A 21,060-nucleotide genomic window follows, 5' to 3' on the forward strand; every position below is an offset into this window, starting at 1 on the left:
GTCGGCCTGCCACTTTTACTTTTCTCCTTAGTACTTTTTGCTTCTACCCTCACTTTACACCCCTCTGTCTCTCTGCACTGGTTCCCATCCCTCTGTCGTGAAATAACCTCCTCACCCCTAGCCTCTTTAATTTGATTCCCACCCCCCAACCATTCTAGTTTAAAGTCACCTCAGTAGCCCCCGCTAATCTCCCTGCCAGGATATTGGTCCCTCTAGGATTCAAGTGTAACCCGTCCTTTTTGTACAGGTCACGCCTGTGCCAAAATAGGCCAAAGTCAGCAAAGTCAGGGCAAATCTTGCCTGACAAATCAGTTGTAATTCTTTGAGGAAATAACAGACAGGATAGACAAGGGAGAGTCAGTGGATGTTGTTTACTTGGATTTTCAGGTGGCCTTTTACAAGGTGGCACACATGAAGCTGCTTAACGAGGTAAGAGCCCATGGTATTACAGGAAAGATACTAGCATAGATAGAGCATTGGCTGATTGGCAGGAGGCAATGAGTGGGAATAAAGAGAGCCTTATCTGGTTGGCCTCTGGTGACTAGTGGTGTTCCTAGTCTGTGTTGGAATTGCTTCTTTTTACATTATATGCCAATGACTTGGATGATGGAATTGATGGCTTTGTGGCTAGGTTTGCAGACAAAATGAAGATAAGTGGAGGGACATTTAGAATTGAGAAAGCTGGGAGTCTGCAGAAGGACTTAGACAGATTAGGAGAAGAAGTGTCGGTGGAATACAGTGCTGGGATGTGTATGGTCATGCACTTTAGTAGAAGGAATAAAGGTGTGGACTATTTTCTAAATGGGGAGAAAAGTCAAAAATCAGAAGTGCAAAAGGACCTGAGAGTTCTCATATAGGATTCCCTAAAGGTTAGTTGCAGGTTAAGTTGGTGGTAAGGAAGGCAAATGTGATGATTGTATACATTTCCAGAAGGACTAGAGTATAAAAGGTAATGTTGAGGCTTTATAGGCATTGGTCAGAATGCACTTGGAGTATTGTGAGCACTTTTGGGCTATTATCTAAGAAAAGATGTGCTGGCATTGGAGATGGTCCAGAGGAAGTTCACCAAGATGATTCTGGGAATTAAAGGGTTAATGTATTAGTTACATCTGATGGCTCTGGGCCTGTACTCGCTGGAGTTTAGAAGAATGGGGGTGGGGTGGGGGGTCAGGGCTGACCTTATTGAAGCCTATGAAATATTAAAAAGCCTAGATAGAGTGGATGTGGAGAGGATGTTTCCAATAGTGGGAGAGTCTAGGAACTGAGGGCACAGCCTCAGAATAGAGGGAAGTCCATTTAGAATCGATACAAGGAGGAATTTCTTTAGCCAGAGGGTGGTGAATCTGTGGAATTCATTGCCACAGGTGGCTGTGGAGGCCAAGTCATTGAGCATATTTAAAGCAGAAGTTGATAGGTTCTTGATTAGTCAGGGCATCAAAAGTTACAGGGAGAAGGCAGGAGAATGGGTTTGAGAGGGATAATAGGTCAGCCATGATGAAATAGTGGACAGACTTGATGAGTTGAATGGCCTAACTCTGCTCCTATGTCTTATGGTCTTACGGCCTTATGTTCTATTCCACTTATTCCTTCTGACCTTCTTGTTTATCTAACTTCCCCTGAACGTGTGCTTATATTGAGTGAAGGGCACAGTCCAGTGAGCTACTGTACAATGAAAAGCAGGAAAGATAAAGGCTTAATCATTGGTCCAATCTCTGCCAGTTTAGCTGATTCTCGCTCTGGTGGATAGAGGGAGGATTAATGTTGTGCTGAGTAGTCTTTTTTACTGTTTACTGAGTTCTCAATTCAGATTGCTGTTCTTGTAAAAAAAAAGTATGCATTGAGTGTGGGTGAAGACAGGCTGAAGTTCAGTTGGAATCTTCTTATGTCAACATTTACAATGATGACTTTTGGCTTATTGATCAGTAATCAAACATAAATCACTGACATTATGAAACTGCCACTTGGATCTTACCTGGTTTAATTATAATGTTACTGGTTAATTTGTATTGTAACTTATTGCACTTTGAAACTTACATTTATTGTCCATGAACACAATATCCTTGCTTTGATGCTCAAATATTTAGGAGTTTGGAGAAAGATTTGGAGAAATAGATTTGTCATGTCCTGAAATTTTGGCGGCAGTTGTCTGGTAGTACCCCTTAGATCTTGTGCTTTTTGTCAGATTTCTGTTATTTATTTATAAATGATTAGGTGGAAGAAAAAAGGAGTATTAGGCAAGTATGTTGATATTACACAGTTAAGCAGTAATAAGTGATGTGGATGGTAGCAGAAAGTGGCAAAGGGCCTTTGATTGATTAAGTGAGTGGAGAAAATTGAAAGAAAATGGAAAAGATAAATTAGAGTAATTTCTAAATGATGTGAATCCATAAGCTATGAATAAGCCATATATTTAAGGATTGAAATACAGATATTGGTAAAAAAAAACTAATTATGGATAGGCTCAGGTTAAGATAGCCAATTAAGTTTTGGTTATTATTTTAAGGGCACAGTTTCACAAAGGGATGACAGTTGTATTGAAGCTGTACTCTATCTGAAATACTGTGTTAGTTCAGATACTGCACATCAGGAAGGTGTGACTTCGGAGGTGAACACAGGTTCACCAGAATCAAATGAGAATTACACTCCAAGGACAAGTTGAAGGGTTTGGGCTTTCATGTCCTGGAATATAAAAACTTGAAGAGTGATCTGCATGAGATTTCTAAGATGATTAAAGGATTTAATAGGCTGAGGAGGGGCAGATTATATCCTTTACTAAATCTTACCCAGATAAGGAGAAAAATCCTTAAAATTAGTGCTGAACTATTCAGGGAAATGTCATAATTGTGCATTTTCATATGATATGTTACAAAAATTTGAACTCTTTTCCCAAAGTCTGAAAAATTTCAAACTGGGATGGAAATCTTTTGGTATCAATATTACAGAGTCAAGATGCAAAATTGAAAATAAGGCACAGATCGTTCAACATCTGATTAAGCAGTGTAACACACTCAAGCAACCCAGTAGCTGGTATAGACAGTTGTGGTATTTTACTTTGCAGAAAATATTAATAACAAGCCTTTCTTCATCTCCTTTTCAATGTTGCCAATCTTCCCCTTATTTTTTTGTTCATTCATGAGATGTGCACAACATTCACAATGTCAGCATTCACTCTCCATTCTTAATTATTCTTGTTTAGAGGAGCCAGCTAAGAATCAACCATATTGATGGGTCCAACCTCACATATGGGGCTGGATTGGATGAAGTGTCAGATATCCATCCCTGAAGGATATTGGAAGCCTCTGCTTTCTCTTTCAGGCCAGAGTACCATCTGGTTTGGATACCTTAATTAGCTGTTGTAAATTACCACTTAAGGCTGGTAAGTGGCAAAAGAATGAAAAGGGAGTTATGGGTGTGTGTGAGCCAATCATTCAGGATTACTGGGAAATAAGGAGAGGACATACAGGTATATGGAAATGATGGAATTAATGGCAGGTTCAATAACTATCACAGCAGCTGCCAAAGCAGGAATATATGGTATCTTATGGGAATTATTAATAGTTCACCTTCTTTCAAAAGCTAGCAATAACAATCAAATTTAACTGAAATTTCTACTCAATGCTTCTGCATCTTAAAATAACTTTGAACCTGAACCAATATTACTGGTCCCAAACACAGGAAAATCTGCAGGTGCTGGAGATCCAAGGCAAAACACACAAAATGCTGGATGAACCTAGCAGGTCAGGCAGCATCTATGGAAATGAATAAACAGTTGATGTTTCAAGCCAAGACCCTTCGTCAGGACTCATGTTATCATGTTATTATTGCTTTTTTGAGGGTCTCCATTTTCTTCAGTAAATCTGTTCATTAAAACTTTGTGTTTTTCAGGTGAAATCAGATGTTACTGTGATGGGCCACAGTGTGTGGCAACAGGCTACATGTGCAAGTCCCAGCTCTCTGCCTGCTTTACCAGACTACTGGACCCTCAGAATACCAATTCTCCCCTACTACATGGCTGTACAGACACTTTCTCAAATACAACAGAGATCTGCCATGCACAAAATTATAACCACCACAAAGGACACTGGTCACACTTGGAATGTTGTTGGGAAGATATGTGTAATTATAAAGGGTTACAGGAAGTTTTGCTGCATTCTGGGAGTAGCATGTCAGGTAATAAATCTTAAAATATTAGTAGTAAATGATGTGTTTCAGAGTCACTTCATACCAGGAGTGAATATGGGATCATTATCTACTGGTCTAACCCATGGAATTAAAGATCCAAAACATTGGGATGCATTTTTTTTTCAAATATACACTCGTCTCTTTAGCTTGTTCTTGTTTTAAATCTCATGTTATCCTTTACTTTCATAGCCCAAGTAATTCTCTAATATACTCTGAAAAATAGCAATATTAAAATTAGCAAAGTATTCTAATTTAAAGAAGTTTCTGAAATTTCTTCAGAGCTGTATTAACTATTCTTGTCAGACTATGTCCTAGTAATGCATGTTGATATGATTAATACAGTCAAATTAGAATAGTTTCAGCACCCTTTTCAATGTAGCAGGGGACTGAGCTGGTGAAAGAAAAATAAATGGTCTTTACATTTTTCAGTATAATAGTTTTAGTTTTTATCTTATTTTTCATTGCTATGGTTTCTCTTACTTCCTTTAAACAAATTTAAAATATAATTACTTCAGAATTCAAATTAAGTTAAAAAACTTAAGGAGCTTTGCTATTTCAGAGTAAGTTCAAGGACATGGAGTCAGGATATCTTACCCATTTGATTTATCCAATCTTTCAAGTCCTGTCCACAATCCAGTTAGGCCATTTATTATCTTTATACTTAATTATTGTTTATTATCTTTGTTTCCACCCGAATTTTATAGATACCACCGAAACAGAAATTGACATTTTGGTGATTTCATTTTGCTGGCTTACAGTATTTGGAGCCAGTTCTATGATCAGCCATTGTAGTGGTGAGAAAGTCACACTATTTTTGATAACTTTTCTAGCCAGGAATGCTGCCTCCTGTCTTATTGCTGATGTGTTTCAGAATCACAGGTGCAATTATTGAGGGAAGACAATGGGGAACATTTTGGGCATATTTTGCTTTGAGTCTTTGCTACTGAATTTTCTACTTTCCACCAACTTTCCACTCTTCCACTTTTTGCAAATTGATTTGATGTAGTTTTGCAACACACTCTCAATTCATTTCATTATGTTAAAGTCTAGCATTTTCTTTCCTAGTAAAATATATTTTCTAATGAGAAAAGATCTAAAATCTTTAGTTTATCATAACTCACTGACCTAATTCATGAATTATTGGTATAATTTCTATAAATCCTCAATGTCCTTGTGCAAGTACGGTGACCACAGATGTACACATTTCTCCTTGTGTGGTCTTGCTAATGCTTCTTAAAATCCCTTAACCCAAGAGCTGTACCTCTGGCATATACTTAACATTCTTTGGTTCCCACAGCTAAGTGGGGAGGGTTTAAACCATTATTGTTATCATTTTCACTCATCTTTTGTATGCACCTTCATGAAGAAAGCAAGCCTGAATTCATTAGATTATTGACAGAAGATGGAGACAAACTTTTCTTTGTGGCTTGTTCAAATTTCTAATTGTTTCTTTTGTCATAGATGGAAGCCATTTGACTAATGCTGGTTCTCAAAGCAATCTAATTTCCTCATTTATTTTCCATGTATCCTATTTTCTCTTATGTGCACAATTCTATCAACTCATTCCCGGTTCTGCTGCATCTGTAAGAGGTTATTCATGACAGCCAATTAACCTATCAACTATGCAAGTTGGCTGCATTTTAATTTCATATTTCTGGCTTATGGGAACTTCCCATTGCCAGCAGAAAAGGCCCAAAATGACAAAGAAGAAAATAATGATTTATACAATGCCTTTCATTGCTTTAATTTTGCATTGGTGTTCATTATTGTAATGTAAAAAAAAACTCAAGCAATTTACAGAAAGCATGGTCTCACAAACAGCATCATGGCAATGATCAGGTAATCTATGACCAATAGACATGAACATTTTCCTTACTCAACTTTAAGATCACAGCGGTGCAGTAGCATAGTGGCTGCAGAATGCCTTATAGTACCAGCAACCCAGGTTCAATTCCTGCAGCTGTCTGTAAGGAGTTTGTACGTTCTCCTCGTGACCATGTGGGTTTCCTCCCACAGTCCAAAGTAGGTTAATTGGTCATTGTAAATTGACCTGTGACTAGGCTGGGATTAAATCAGGGGATTGCTGGGTGGTGTGACTCAAAGGGTCATAAGGGCCTATACCATGCTGTATCTCAATAAGTAAGATAATTAAAATCTTCACATGGTAGCATGTTTCATTTAGAAAGGCAAATGGTCCTTTAGGTTAACATCACATTTAAGATGTAGCAGCTCGGACAATCCTTGACAGGGTAGATGTTGAGCTGTTTTCCAAAGTGGGAGAATCATGAAGAAGCAGATGTAACTACAAAATAAAGGGCAAAACGTTTAAAATTATGGTGAATTGAGAGAATTTCAAAGAAAGTGAGAGAATTTCTTCTCTCCAAGGGTAGTGAATCTATGAAATTCTTGGTCTGTGATAACGGTGGAGATCAGATCATTTGATGCATTTAATGTGGAGGTAGATAAACATTTGAAAGTTTGAGGAACAGAGTGTTACTGGGAACTGGCACGGAAGAAGATTAGAGATCAATATAGATCAAGAATGATCATATTGAATGCTGAGGCTGATGACCTAATTATGGTCCTACTATATTTTATTCTTCTGTTCTCAGTATCAACTGAATTGATCATCTTGGTTTTATTTTAATTAAAGTGTCTTGGTGGAGACTTCAATCCACAACTAGTTGGACAGAAACTAAATTACACTTAAACAACTCAGAATGCATTGCAACCTTTACAGAACTGAGCAAACTTCACTATCTAGTACGTGCTTCTGCATGTTACTGCGATATAATTGTGTCCACCAGGAAATAAATTAGGTTATAATCAGGTGAATTGATATATTGGTGAAATACTTCACTCTGCTGTCAAGACCTCTGAATCAAATGAATCAGTTACTGGTCACAGTTGTTAAATGACTGTGTGTGCATTATAAACTGAAGTCATAAACAAGGTAAATCCCCAGAGGTAAAAGCAGTAGGAACAGCACACTTTTATATGTTTAGGGAGAGAGCTAGGGTGTGTTTTGTCTCCAATCACAGTCTGACTGAAATATAAATAAAAATGAACCAGTCAACCAAATATTGACATAAATATCTTGTTAACCAAGAGAAAGTAGAAAAGTAAATACATTTTAAAAAGATGGATTCAGAGCTACATTGCTAATTGGTGAAATTATTACCAAATCAAGTTTTAAAAAATGATCAACTAAATAAAATTGGAAGCAGATATGAAATAATAGTGGCATTGAAGAGACATGTAGGCAGGCACATGAACATGCAGGAAATGAAGAGAAATAGACAATGTACAGACATATGAGAGTAGTTTGAATTGGCATCATGGTCAGTACAGACAATGTAGACTGAAGGGCCTGTTCTAAGATTGTATACTCTATGTGCAAGTGTTGTGTCTGTGACCTCCCCACATTGGACTTCAGGAAATTTGCTTTGTTACAGGATTGATCAATATTACAAACATGCAGCTAACGTAAGCAGTGTATGTATTTTGTTTTTTTAAACACTTTGAAAATTTTTACTAATCATTAATATAAATGGAAGCATTTAGCCAGTTCATCAGCCTCTGAATTAAAAGGGCAAGTTGTTGCTTTGGAAACCAGTACGTTCCCAACTCTGATTACATAAAATCCTGAACATTTTATCAGAGCTTCACCCTGACACTTCTTACTACCCATAACCATGCAGAAAACAAATGGACTCTTCGATACCAATAGCTGATTCTTGATTGCCAAACAGCCTGGTTCTTATGACTGATATTTTAATAATCATTAAACATTGCACACAGATGACTTACCTTTGGAGTCAGTCAGGCAGCACTGGAACTCTGATAACAGCAGTGTCCAATTTAAACTTCCTTTGATATAGACTGTGTGAGATGAGAAGCAGATACCTAAGTCAAAATAATGCAAAGCCCATCAATTCTTTTAAACAAAATGTTTTCACCATAAAAACAAAGTAGTAATTCTTTCACACTTGGAACATCAAGACAAATCATTTTAGATCTTCTATGTTCTGTATAATGGTGGCTGAATGTGGCAAATTAAAGTGGACATCATGTCACAAGACCCAATTCACTCACAATGTCTATAATTGGAATTCTTCTGTCTGTATCTTGTTTTACGGCGGTTGGCATCCAGCTTAATTGTGCATTACCACCACCCTCTGCTCCAGAATGTGCACTAGACATACATTCTAAATCCCTTCACCCAATCACACGCGCGCACACACACACACACACACACACACACACACACACACACATATATATACAAACCTACACTTCACCCTCCCATCTTTGACCATCCTAGTATCCTATTCCTGTTTATTCGTCATATTCTATAAAAAACCCCTGTACCCCTTAAAAACGCTAAAAATACCCGGACTTGTGCAATTGGAATTCTTGTCAGTGATCCTGCCTTTTGTGTTGAAATCCTGTGTTCAGAAAGAAAAGTGATAACAGCTGAATTCAATCAAACTGAACCACTCCATTTCATTTTAGATTTGCACCATGTGGAATCCTACTCCTGGCTTGAAAGTGCTCGTATGTTTTCAGGATCTGCAGCTTTTAGAATTTTGATATTTAAATCACTCAGTATGAAGTGAAAGACGAGAGACTTAAGAATGCTTCAGTGTGGAAATGAAGCAGCACTGTTGCGTGTTTCATGTTTGCTCCTAAGGGATTCATATCCCGTTACACATGACAGAAAAGGTGTTGGAATTGGCTGTTCCAGGCTTGTGCAGGCACTACCCTTTGAACGCCAAATTTCTTGGTGTTTATCTGGTGGAGAATCTCACCTGGTCCCTCAGCACCAACTCCATAACAAAGAAAGCCCAGCAGCGTCTCTACTTTCTGGGAAGGCTGAGAAAACTCCATCTCCCACCCCCCCATCCTCACCACATTCTACAGAGGTTGTATTGAGAGCATCCTGAGCAGCTGCATCACTGCCTGGTTCGGAAATTGCACAATCTCGGATCACAAGACCCTGCAGCCGATAGTGAGGTCAGCTGAGAAGATCATTGGGGTCTCTCTTCCTGCCATTACAGACATTTACAGCACACGCTGCATCCGTAAAGCAAACAGCATTATGAAGGACCCCCACACCCCTCATACAAACTCTTCTCCCTCCTGCCATCTGGCAAAAGGCACCGAAGCATTCGGGCTCTCACGACCAGACTATGTGACAGTTCCTTCCCACAAGCCATCAGACTCCTCAATACCCAGAGCCTGGACTGACACCAACCTACTGCCCTCTACTGTGTCTACTGTCTTGTTTATTATTTATTGTAATGTCTGGACTGTTTTGTGCACTTTATGCAGTCCTGGGTAGGTCTATAGTCTAGTGTAGTTTTTGTGTTGTTTTTTGTAGTTCAGTGTAGTTTTTGTATTGTTTCATGTAGCACCATGGTCCTGAAAAACGTTGTCTCGTTTTTACTGTGTACTCTACCAGCAGTTATGGTCAAAATGACAATAAAAAGTGACTTGACTTCACTTCACTTGAGGGAAGAGGAGGCTGCGCATCGCAATGGGGAAAAACACAGTTGAGCATGAGGTGTGGCTCGCCGACATCTGGGAGTCCTGCATCACCAACCAACCCACCCAGCAAAGCTGAAGGAAGGAAGTGACACTCTGGGTGCCCTGCCTCCTGCCTCATCAAATAGTGCCTCCCTTGGGGGGACTACAGACATCCCAGAGTGTCCCAGGCAGCAGCATCGACCACTACCAGGGCCTTTGGACTTTGTTGTGGACTCTGAGGTTCTGGGGATGGCTGACCCCCCCCCCCCTTAGGTGGGAGATGTGTGGCACTCCGGGGGGAGGGGTGTGTTGTCAATGGCCAGCTCCAGCATTCTTAGTGGCCAGCGCTGTTTATTGTTCTTGTTTTAAATTGCATTCATAGGATTATGGTGGGATGTTCAAGTTCATTTATTGTTATATTTTAGCTTGGGTTACACAGTTATTCACATGTATGGTTGTGGGTCACCCTGACCATAACCAGGGTGGGTAATAATCACCTCCCCTGTCTGTATGTGACTGAGTGGGTTCTCTCTCCACATCTTAACACCTGGTCTGTTTTTGTGCTTGTCGCAATAAAACTTGCAGTTGAGCTAAACTAGCTTCTTTAGTCTGTCATCATGGACCAAATGCGTGCCAAGATATGTAGTCATATGTGCAAAACTCATAATAATCAACTGTAGATGTTTACAAGTAATTTAAGTAAGATAGTTGATATTGAACACAAATACCCTGTCAGTTTTATTTTAAGTTGTAAGCTTTCTGTTTCTGAAGAAGCACACAATTTTGCAAATATAAATCTTTGAAACTGGAATTTGTTTAGAAAAATGAATAGCAGCAACTCAACTGTTAAACATCAACTTAAATGGTCTCAGTTCAAAATCAATGATATATTGACCATGGTGAGCAATTTATAATATTTTAATGATTTTACCATGATCCTCCTCCTCTTTAAAAGATCCTTTATCAGCACCAAAAAGCCTTTCCTAATTTATCCATATCCTAAAGAGAACCTCATTATAAATGTAGCTTGCACCCTTTCATTTGGAATTGCCAACCATCTCGTAAGGGCACCTAAGATAAATTGAGATGAAAAGAAAAGTAAAACAACATAAAGGTCATCTTTATTTTGAAACTCAAAAAAATTATTTCTGATAGCCGCCTCCTAGTTCAAACCTTGTTAGTACTGGCAAGTCAAGCTATGACTAAAAGACAAATGTATTGTTGTAGCTGACCAACTGTGAACTCAGTGTGTGTGAAGTCAAGTTTGTGGATAAAGATTCCAGTAGCCACTTTATTAGGCACACCTGTACTCCTGCTCATTAATGCCAATATCTAATTAGCCAATCATGTGGCAGCAACTCAATACGTAAAATCATGCAGACATGGTCAAGAGGATCAGTCATTGTTTGGACCGAACAACAGAATGGGGAAAAATCAGAGCTAAGTGACTTTGACTGTGGACTGATTATTGGTACCAGATGGGGTGGTTTGAGTACCTCAGACACTGTTGATGTCCTAGGATTTTCATGCGCAACAGTCTCTGGAATTTTTACAGAGAATGGTACGAAAAACATAGAACATCTAGTGAGCGGCAATTCTGTGGGCAAAAATGCCTTGTTACTGAGATGGGTCAGTGAAGAATAGTCTGACTGGTTCAAGCTGACAGGAAGGCAACTGTAGTACAAGTGACCACACGTTACAACAGTGGAGTGCAGGAAAACATATCTGAACACAGCATGTCGAACCTTGAAGTGGATGGGCTACAGCAGCAGTAGATCACGAATGTACACTCAGTGGCCACTTTATTAGGCGCAGGAGGTACACAATATAGTGGCTACTGAGTGGACATGAGTGTGGTGAATCGTGTCTGGGTAGCCTACACGAGGTTCTGGATTGCCTCGATAATTAACCAGAATCAGCAGAGTGTGCATACGCGTACACATATAGGAATAAAGTCAGTCCCATGAACATTCTGAAATCCTGCTTTGCAATTACAAATGTAGAACTGTCCACAATTACCTCAATGCTCTTGTTATGGAGAAAGACAGAACAGCAAATCAGCGTGTTCAGTCATTTCACAAATAAGAGAAAATCTGTAGGTGCTGGAAATCAGAATCAGAATCAGGTTTATTATCCCTTCCTACCTATGTTCGTGTTCGACACGGTTTTATCCCCCCTTGTTCAATCCCTTCCTACCTATGTTCATGACACTTCTCACGCTCTTAAACTTTTTGATGATTTTAAGTTCCCTGGCCCCCACCGCTTTATTTTCACCATGGATGTCCAGTCCCTATATACTTCCATCCCCCATCAGGAAGGTCTCAAAGGTCTCCGCTTCTTTTTGGATTCCAGACCTACTCAGTTCCCCTCTACCACCACTCTGCTCCGTCTAGCGGAATTAGTCCTTACTCTTAATAATTTCTCTTTTGGCTCCTCCCACTTCCTCCAAACTAAAGATGTAGCTATGGGCACCCGTATGGGTCCTAGCTATGCCTGCCTTTTTGTTGGCTTTGTGGAACAATCTATGTTCCGTGCCTATTCTGGTATCTGTCCCCCACTTTTCCTTCGCTACACCGACGACTGCATTGGCGCTGCTTCCTGCACGCATGCTGAGCTCGTTGACTTTATTAACTTTGCCTCCAACTTTCACCCTGCCCTCAAGTTTACCTGGTCCATTTCCGACACCTCCCTCCCCTTTCTAGATCTTTCTGTCTCTGTCTCTGGAGACAGCTTATCCACTGATGTCTACTATAAGCCTACTGATTCTCACAGCTATCTGGACTATACCTCTTCTCACCCTGTCTCTTGCAAAAACTCCATCCCCTTCTTGCAATTCCTCCGTCTCCGCCGCATCTGCTCTCAGGATGAGGCTTTTCATTCTAGGACGAGGGAGATGTCCTCCTTTTTTAAAGAAAGGGGCTTCCCTTCCTCCACTATCAACTCTGCTCTCAAACGCATCTCCCCCATTTCACGTACATCTGCTCTCACTCCATCCTCCTGCCACCCCACTAGGAATAGGGTTCCCCTGGTCCTCACCTACCACCCCACCAGCCTCCGGGTCCAACATATTATTCTCCGTAATTTCTGCCACCTCCAACGGGATCCCACCACTAAGCACATCTTTCCCTCCCCCCGCCTCTGCTTTCCGCAGGGATCGCTCCCTACGCAACTCCCTTGTCCATTCATCCCCCCCATCCCTCCCCACTGATCTCCCTCCTGGCACTTATCCTTGTAAGCGGAACAAGTGCTACACATGCCCTTACACTTCCTCCCTTACCACCATTCAGGGCCCCAGACAGTCCTTCCAGGTGAGGCGACACTTCACCTGTGAGTCGGCTGGGGTGATATACTGCGTCCGGTGCTCCCGATGTGGCCTTCTATATATTGGCGAGACCCGACGCAGACTGGGAGATCATTTTGCTGAACACCTACGCTCTGTCTGCCAGAGAAAGCAGGATTTCCCAGTGGCCACACATTTTAATTCCACATCCCATTCCCATTCTGACATGTCTATCCACGGCCTCCTCTACTGTAAAGATGAAGCCACACTCAGGTTGGAGGAACAACACCTTATATTCCGTCTGGGTAGCCTCCAACCTGATGGCATGAACATCGACTTCTCTAACTTCCGCTAATGCCCCACCTTCCCCTCGTACCCCATCTGTTATTTATTTCTATACACACATTCTTTCTCTCACTCTCCTTTTTCTCCCTCTGTCCCTCTGACTATACCCCTTGCCCATCCTCTGGTTCCCCCCCCACCTTGTCTTTCTCCCCGGATCTCTTGTCCCATGATCCTCTCATATCCCTTTTGCCAATCACCTGTCCAGCTCTTGGCTCCATCCCTCCCTCTCCTGTCTTCTCCTATCATTTTGGATCTCCCCCTCCCCCTCCCACTTTCAAATCCCTTACTCACTCTTCCTTCAGTTAGTCCTGACAAAGGGTCTCGGCCTGAAACGTCGACTGCACCTCTTCCTAGAGATGCTGCCTGGCTGCTGCGTTCACCAGCAACTTTGATGTGTGTTGCTTTATTATCACCAGCATGTGACGTGAAATTTGTTAACTTAGCAGCAGCAGTTCAATGTAATACATAATCTAGCAGAGAACAAAAATAATAATAAATAAAATAAAACAATAATAAATAAACAAGTAAATCAATTACGTGTATTGAATAGATTTTAAAAAATGTGCAAAAACAGAAATACTGTATATTAAAAAGAGTGCCCAAAGCTTCAATGTCCATTTAGGAATTGGATGGCAGAGGTTAAAGAAGCTGTTCCTGAATTGCTGAACAAAACATGCAAGTTGCTGGAGGAACTCAGCAAGCTGGCAGTCCTGAAGAAGGGTTCCGGCCCAAAACGTTGACTGATCATTTCCACGGATGCTGCCCGACCTGCTGTGTTCTTCCAGCGTGTTGTGAGTGTTGCTTTGACCTCAGCATCTGCAAAGTATTTTGTGTTAACTTCTCAGACAGGCTGGGCAGCATCTATGGGAAAAAAACTGCAGTCGATGACTGTAATTTTTTCCATAGATGCTGCCTGGTTTGCTGAGTTCCTCCAACATTTTTGTGTGTTCTCCAGTCATTTTCCACTGTTTCAGGAACATCACTCTGTTTTCTCAAGCTCTGTCCCACAGTTTGCAACCATCTCAATTTTCTTTTCTTTATTTTCTCTTGTGAGGGTGGGATTCTTGTTGCGATTTGTATCACTAAATGTTGGCAGCTATTTGGTGCCTGGTTCACTGCCCAAAGAGGCAATCATTGTTTGTGAACCTAGGCAATTCATGCTGGCCAACAAGTGTACTGGAGGATGTGGAAGAAATCGCAGCAAACTCTGACCAGATCCAACATACTTTCCAGGAGATCAGGAGCAGAACATTTGGCTGAAACCTTCACCAGATGTAGCTTCCTTTAGCAAGCCCAATTGTAATTTCTCCTTTGTGATTTCAAAGGAAAGATTAGCCAATTTATCAGGCCAGAAATCAAAACTAAATTTGTTTTAATTAGTGACCCCCTATAACCTTATTCACTCATTGATATGCTAGAGGATAGCTGGTTATTTGAATGAACAAAGGTATTTTTCATTATCTCTGCTGTGTACCCTTTACCACAGAAGCAGGCAACTTCTTCACAGAGGCAGACACACTCTAGAACACAGCACTCTAAACATTATTGCAATACAGTACAAATAGTCATGTGGTACAATTTATGAAGTAATATCAGCCATTGTTTCATATGGCACGTTACTGACATGAAAGGCTTCTTTTTGTGGGGACAAGAGAGAAGCTCTGTAAGGCACGCACACCCATTACCACCTCCAAAGGATGTTTAAACCTTCTCAAGGTGTGATTGAGAAACAGGACAAGGCCACTGATTTAGCGTTTTTACACACGAGAAGGCCTCAGTGGTATCTGTGCTTTTATTATCTGTGCTCCTGTCCCTCACAAATTACGCCATTCTGGGTTTTGCATTAGTGAACGTCATTTTTAACTGAGGAGCACTGAAATAAATACTGCTAGCTAGGTTACCAAAGCTCTCTTGATTACAGCAAAATCTCCAGATATCAGGGAATCCAAGTTGATAATTGGAACTTTTAAGAGACAAAGAGAAACAGATAGGAAGAAATATAAAATAAAGAGAGTGGGAATAGAGAGATTAGATCAGAAAGATTAATAGTGGGTTAGTTTATCAACAAAGAATATTGCTGCCTATTCATGTGTATGGCTATTCTTATATTGGCTTGAGTTACTGAGTTGAGTGTCAGTGGTAAGAAGTGAACATTAGCGCTTTGTTGGGCAGGGGGAAGCTTGTGGAGTGGAGAAGGAGTTAAGGGATGCTGATCAAGTACAAGTTGTTCTACTCTGACTGTTTGGTATTCCTGTCCTCCAAGTAGCTGTATTTAGTACATGGTACTACTGTGTAGGAACATCGCTCGGTGAATTGGTGGGAAAACACTTGTTTACAAATAGTACATAAAATTAATGTGTGCATGTGTATGGTAAATACCTATTCTCCTTTCAGAGACAGATTAGAAACTACTATTATTAGGGAAATTAGCTGTGTCTTATTCCATTAAGTAATAAATGTTGTGACATGAGTTTATGATTCACATTTGGCATGCAAAATATGTATCAGGAATTTTACAATAGTTTCTTAAATTGTAGCGTAAGAGAATACATGTCAAGAGTTGTGCATTGTGTTAACTGTTGCTTTGAGTAATGCTACCTAGGAGTTCAAGTTAAATCTGAAGGAATCAACACATTAACCATTTTACATAACAATGTGTGTTACACTCAGAAAATTCTGGAGGAACTCAACAAGTCAGGCAGCATCCATGATAGGGAATAAACAGTCGACGTTTCTAGCATTCCAGATTTCCAGCATCTTCAGGATCTTTTTAAAAACGCAAACAACAGGAATTCTGCAGATGCTGGAAATTCAAGCTGTGTACATACATCTATTGATGCTTCTGGACACATCTTCAGTGATGTTCCTGGAATCATTGGGTGTTTCGGGTCTTTCAACATCATACAACCTCCTCCAGGTGACCCAGCCGGGGTTGATCAGACCCCAGCTTGTGTCCAGATGGCTAGCTACTTATGACTCCATGGCTCCCCTCTTTTGAGCCACAGCCATCTTGAGGCCCTCTCTGCCGCATCGGTGGTACTGCGGATGGCTCTCCTCTTCCTCTCTCCCTCGATGCCCAAAATGCTGAAGGCTCTAACTAAAGAACGGGCTATGAATCCCCTACAGCCAACCTCCACTGGGAGACACCTCACTCTCCATCCAGCCTGCTGATAGTTGCTGACCAGTCCTGTGTACCTGGAGAGCTTCCTTTCAAAGTCCTCCTCCAAGCTATCTTCCCATGGGACTGTCAGCTCCAGCAGCACCACTTGCTTAGTAGACTCAGACACAAGGACAATGTCTGGTCACAGGGTGGTGGCTGCGATATGGTTGGGGAACTTCAGCTGCCGTTCGAGGTCCACCAACAGCTGCCAGTCCCTTGCAGAGGTCAGAATGCCTGCAGATGTCCTTTTGGCAGGTATTGGCTGCTCCCCAGCTCTGACAAAGGCAATGGTCTGCTTGGAGGGTCGGGACCGCTTCACCCACTCAACTCCTGCTCTGATGGCTTCAGCGATGGTCTTCAGGACCTGATCATGCCTCCACCTGTACCGTCCCTCACCAAGTGCCCTTGCACAGCCGCTGAGGATGTGCTCCAGGGTTCCTCGCTTGGAGCACAGTGGGCACGCAGATGACTCTGCCTTGCCCCATGTGTGCAGGTTTGATGGGCTTGGAAGCACATCGTACACTGCCTGGATGAGAAATTGGATGCGGTGTGGTTCGGCTTTCCAAAGATCAGCCCAGGTTACTCTCCTCTCAACCGCATTCTCCCATCTTGTCCAAGCTCCCTGTGGCTTCATTCCCACCGCCTTGCAGGCTCTCATCTCTTCCACTACTGCTCTCACCTCCTCCTGAACTAGACGACGCCTTTCCTTCCCTCTGGTGTCCATTTGGGGAGTTGGAAAGGATCCTAGCCCAGCTCGGCCTCGTGTGACCACTCCCACCAGCCTCCTGTGACGCAGCCTCGCCTCTGCCTCCTGAACAGCTTCCTCTGCCCTCCACTTCCTGCCAGTACTTACTTGGATCCCTGCTCTAGCCACCTTCGGGTTACTTGAGTCCCTATACTGTAGCACTTCTCTGGCTCTTGTTACCTTGAATTCTTCCTCCAAGGATTTGAAGGGCAGTTGCAGTTTGTTGTGGTGTCCATAGAGTGCGATACTGCTCAGGCTCTTTGGCAGCCCCAGCCATATCCTGAGGTGGTTGCTAACCCTCCTCTCTAAGGTTTCGACTGTCGAGGTCGGAACTGCATAGACGAGGAGGGGCCACAGGATTCTGGGAAGAATGCCATGCTGATACACCCAGGCTTTAAACTTCCCAGGTAGGCCAGACTTGTCCACAGATTTCAGCCAGCCATCCAACTCGGTGCAGGTCGCCTGAATGGATGTTGTGTCCCTTAAAGAGCTGTCAAAAACTTTGCCCAAGCTCTTGACTGGCTTTTCTGTGATGGTTGGGATGGCTGTGCCTGTGATGCTGAACCGGAACTTGTTCACCACCTTCCCTTTCCTCAGCACCATCGATCTTGATTTGGCAGGTTTGAAACGCATCCAGGCCCACTCCACCAGCTTTTCGAGCCCTTGCAGAATCCTCCGGCAGCCTGGGACTGATTCTGTGGTGACTGTGAGGTCATCCATGAATGCCCTGATAAGTGGTTGCCGTTGAGCGGAATTCATTCTGGGCCCTCTGCACTCTGGTTCAGCAGACTTAGTGAGCATGTTCATGGCTAGGGAGAACAGTGTCACTGAGATAGTGCACCCTGTGATGATGCCGATCTCCACCTTGTGCCAGGCTGATGTAATTGCTCCTGAAGAGACCCTCATTCTGAAGTTGCTGTAATAATCAGCGATAAGGTCTCTGATTCTGCTGGGGATGTGATATTTGGTCAGTGTGAGCTGCACCAGCTTGTGCGGAATGGAGCCGTATGCATTTGCCAGGTCGAGCCACAACACTGACAGGTTGCCCTTGTTCTCTCTGGCCTCCCTGATGAGCTGTGTCACCACACCGATGTGCTCCAGACAGCCCGGCATCCCTGAAATGCCACCCTTCTGGACTGATGTATCAATATAGGTGTTCAACACACATCAAAGTTGCTGGTGAACGCAACAGGCCAGGCAGCATCTTTAGGAGGAGGTACAATCGACGTTTCAGGCCAAGACCCTTCGTCAGGACTAGGGTCTCGGCCTGAAACGTCGACTGTACCTCTTCCTAGAGATGCTGCCTGGCCTGCTGCGTTCACCAGCAACTTTGATGTGTGTTGCTTGATCTTCAGGATCTCTTGTGTTTATGGAATGTTGTGTCATGCTGACACAAGAATATGAGTCATGAGCATGCATTGCTCTTCACAGACCACTTATTATTTTGGCCATTGAGGCCCAAGGAGATTCTCACAACCTTTACACTCCAAGGGAGAGTCATATAATTGGTCTCTTATGCCAGTGGACTGATCCATGAGAAGTTGAAGTAGACTCCAGCCTTGATTAGATGTGGAGAATTAGCAATGGACTTAATTGTATTATAATTAGTAATATGTGCTTCAATTTTGAGTACATACTCAAAATCAAACCACAGAAGTGGTTCACAGAAGTGAAATTAAACCACAGAAGTCTCCACACAAAGGAAAATCATATAGGACTGGTATGATTTAGAAACGCAAAAACCTTGGGAATTTTTTGAATTACATGGCATGCAAATCAGCCAGTTTTATTTTCTCAACCATGGTCTTTCACATACTCAGATTACAATACAAACAAATATGCCCTGATATATAAGGTATCAAAATTTAGTCTAAATGCTTTTTGAGAGATACAACAGATTGTAGAGCTCCAATCTTACTGATGTCATGGGCATGCATGCACAGGGTATAAATGCCAAGAAAATTAGCATTTTTCGCAGTAATGCAGTACATTTAGAAGCCTTTTACTAATGGTGTGAAATATAATCTCTGTGACAGTTAATTCCATCACCTAAATCCTTGGAAAGCAGTAAACTCATGTTATAGTCTGTGGCTAACAATGAATCTTTATCTGATTTCAGATCGAGGAGCCAAGAAGCAGCGGAACTCAGGGAACATTAACCTGGCCTACCAGCAGAAAGCCAATACCAAGGAGATCTGGTTTAGGGCAGCAGTCATAGCCGTGTGCATTGCGGGCGCATTCATCCTGGTGCTGTTAGTGGTGCTCGCCCTCCGCATGCTGCGCAATGAGAATGAGCGGCTGCAGCGGCAACATGAGCAGATGATCTCACGGCTACACTACAGCTTCCAGGAGCCTCCCTCAGAAAAAACCCTGGTGGGCAACTTGGACTTTGAGCCCACAGCAGCAATTGCCAGAGACCATGAAAACTGCTGTATGGTGCATAATCAGCAACAGCATTTCGATCCTTACACTGAGAAGCTTGGCTCCCTTTTTCCTTGGGATGTATACAGTGGGCACAAGAAGCCAACAATGGTGTGATTATGGGCATTCCTACTTACCATTAATTTCTGTGGTAAATCCCAATTAGCAATGCTAGTTAAAAATTGGCATCTTATTTTAATTAAAGTGTAGTAATAATTAATAATGAAATAACTGCCAACACTGTTTGTAGTTTATGACTTGTTTTGGTGCCAATTTCTGTTGCTTTTGGTACCCGGCACGGTATTACTTGGCAGTGTTTAATTTGTGTGAACCCTTGGTGGGGTGTAGAATGCAATGCTTTTCTTTGATATAGGCTCCAATGAGACCCTGCTGAACTAATATTTCTATACTGAGGGATGTGCATGTTGGGCTTAATTACAGATAAACACATGCTGAATGATAATTGTATTGTAGCGTAAAATCTAATTACAAATTTGATAATACACTACAAATAGTGCTATTTTGGTACTTTTATCTGATGCCATTTGATGTTTTCTGCCTGTGTGGTAACCTTCACCTCACTTCTGGAATTTAAATGTCATGAAGCACTGAAGAACTATGCCTCATAGCAATGATGCTCTGGAGAACAGAACGGACTGATGTGGCAATGCCATCAAAGGACGATATCAACCAACAGGATGAAATATAATTGTGAAATTGCATGTAGGCATAGGAAGTGTCAGGATAAAACAGGTGGAGGTCTGTCTAAATAATTTTATATCATCCAACTGTTTGGAAAATAATGATTATAGAGCTGATACAGAATAAAGCTCTCTATGCTCTTCTTAAACTGTTTGCTTGAGTTCTAATTTTAACCATTAATCTTTACAACACCTGTGCATCTGTGTCCTGATTCATGGGACATGTTTCTGGGCCCTGATATGCAAGATTTCCAGCTTAATGACAAGTTAAGTGTGAATTTGTGCGGTTCGCTCATGCCCACTAGGATATCAATGTCTGTTTTTTCCCCTCATACAGTTCTTCAATCTACCAGTGAAATTATATCCATGATACCCTTTCACCTTTTAATTTGAGGTTTATTCAAGATGCGGTCCCTGAATTGAAAAACTGCTAGGCCTGAAATTGTCCTGGTCAAAAAAAAGGGGCATTAGACACACTCAATTGTGTGAAACTTCAGATAGTGGTATTACATAGAAACGTAGAAATCTACAGCACATTACAGGCCCTTCAGCCCACAATATCATGGCAACTGTGTAACATACTCTAGAAACTGCCTAGAATTTCCCTACTGCATAGCCCTCTATTTTTCTAAGCTTCATGTACCTACCTAAGAGCAATGTTCCCTCTAATTTTTAGTAGTCAATGTGCGCAAAAATA

At 41.8% G+C, this 21,060-nt stretch overlaps 1 protein-coding gene across 2 annotated transcripts in view; it reads left to right on the top strand.

The window, feature by feature from the left end:
* Positions 1-20,487, top strand: part of LOC134340575 (BMP and activin membrane-bound inhibitor homolog) — a 93,939-nt gene extending 73,452 nt beyond the window's left edge. For both annotated transcript variants that reach the window (XM_063037981.1, XM_063037982.1), the window contains exons 2-3: positions 3,886-4,170; positions 19,361-20,487. In XM_063037981.1, the coding sequence (XP_062894051.1) occupies positions 3,886-4,170; positions 19,361-19,779 (704 nt within the window). In that variant the 3' untranslated portion in view covers positions 19,780-20,487. The remainder of the gene's footprint in view (positions 1-3,885; positions 4,171-19,360) is intronic.
* Positions 20,488-21,060: the final 573 nt, after the last annotated feature.

The sequence above is a fragment of the Mobula hypostoma genome, chromosome X1, assembly GCF_963921235.1.
Source record: "Mobula hypostoma chromosome X1, sMobHyp1.1, whole genome shotgun sequence".
NCBI lineage: Eukaryota > Metazoa > Chordata > Chondrichthyes > Myliobatiformes > Myliobatidae > Mobula > Mobula hypostoma.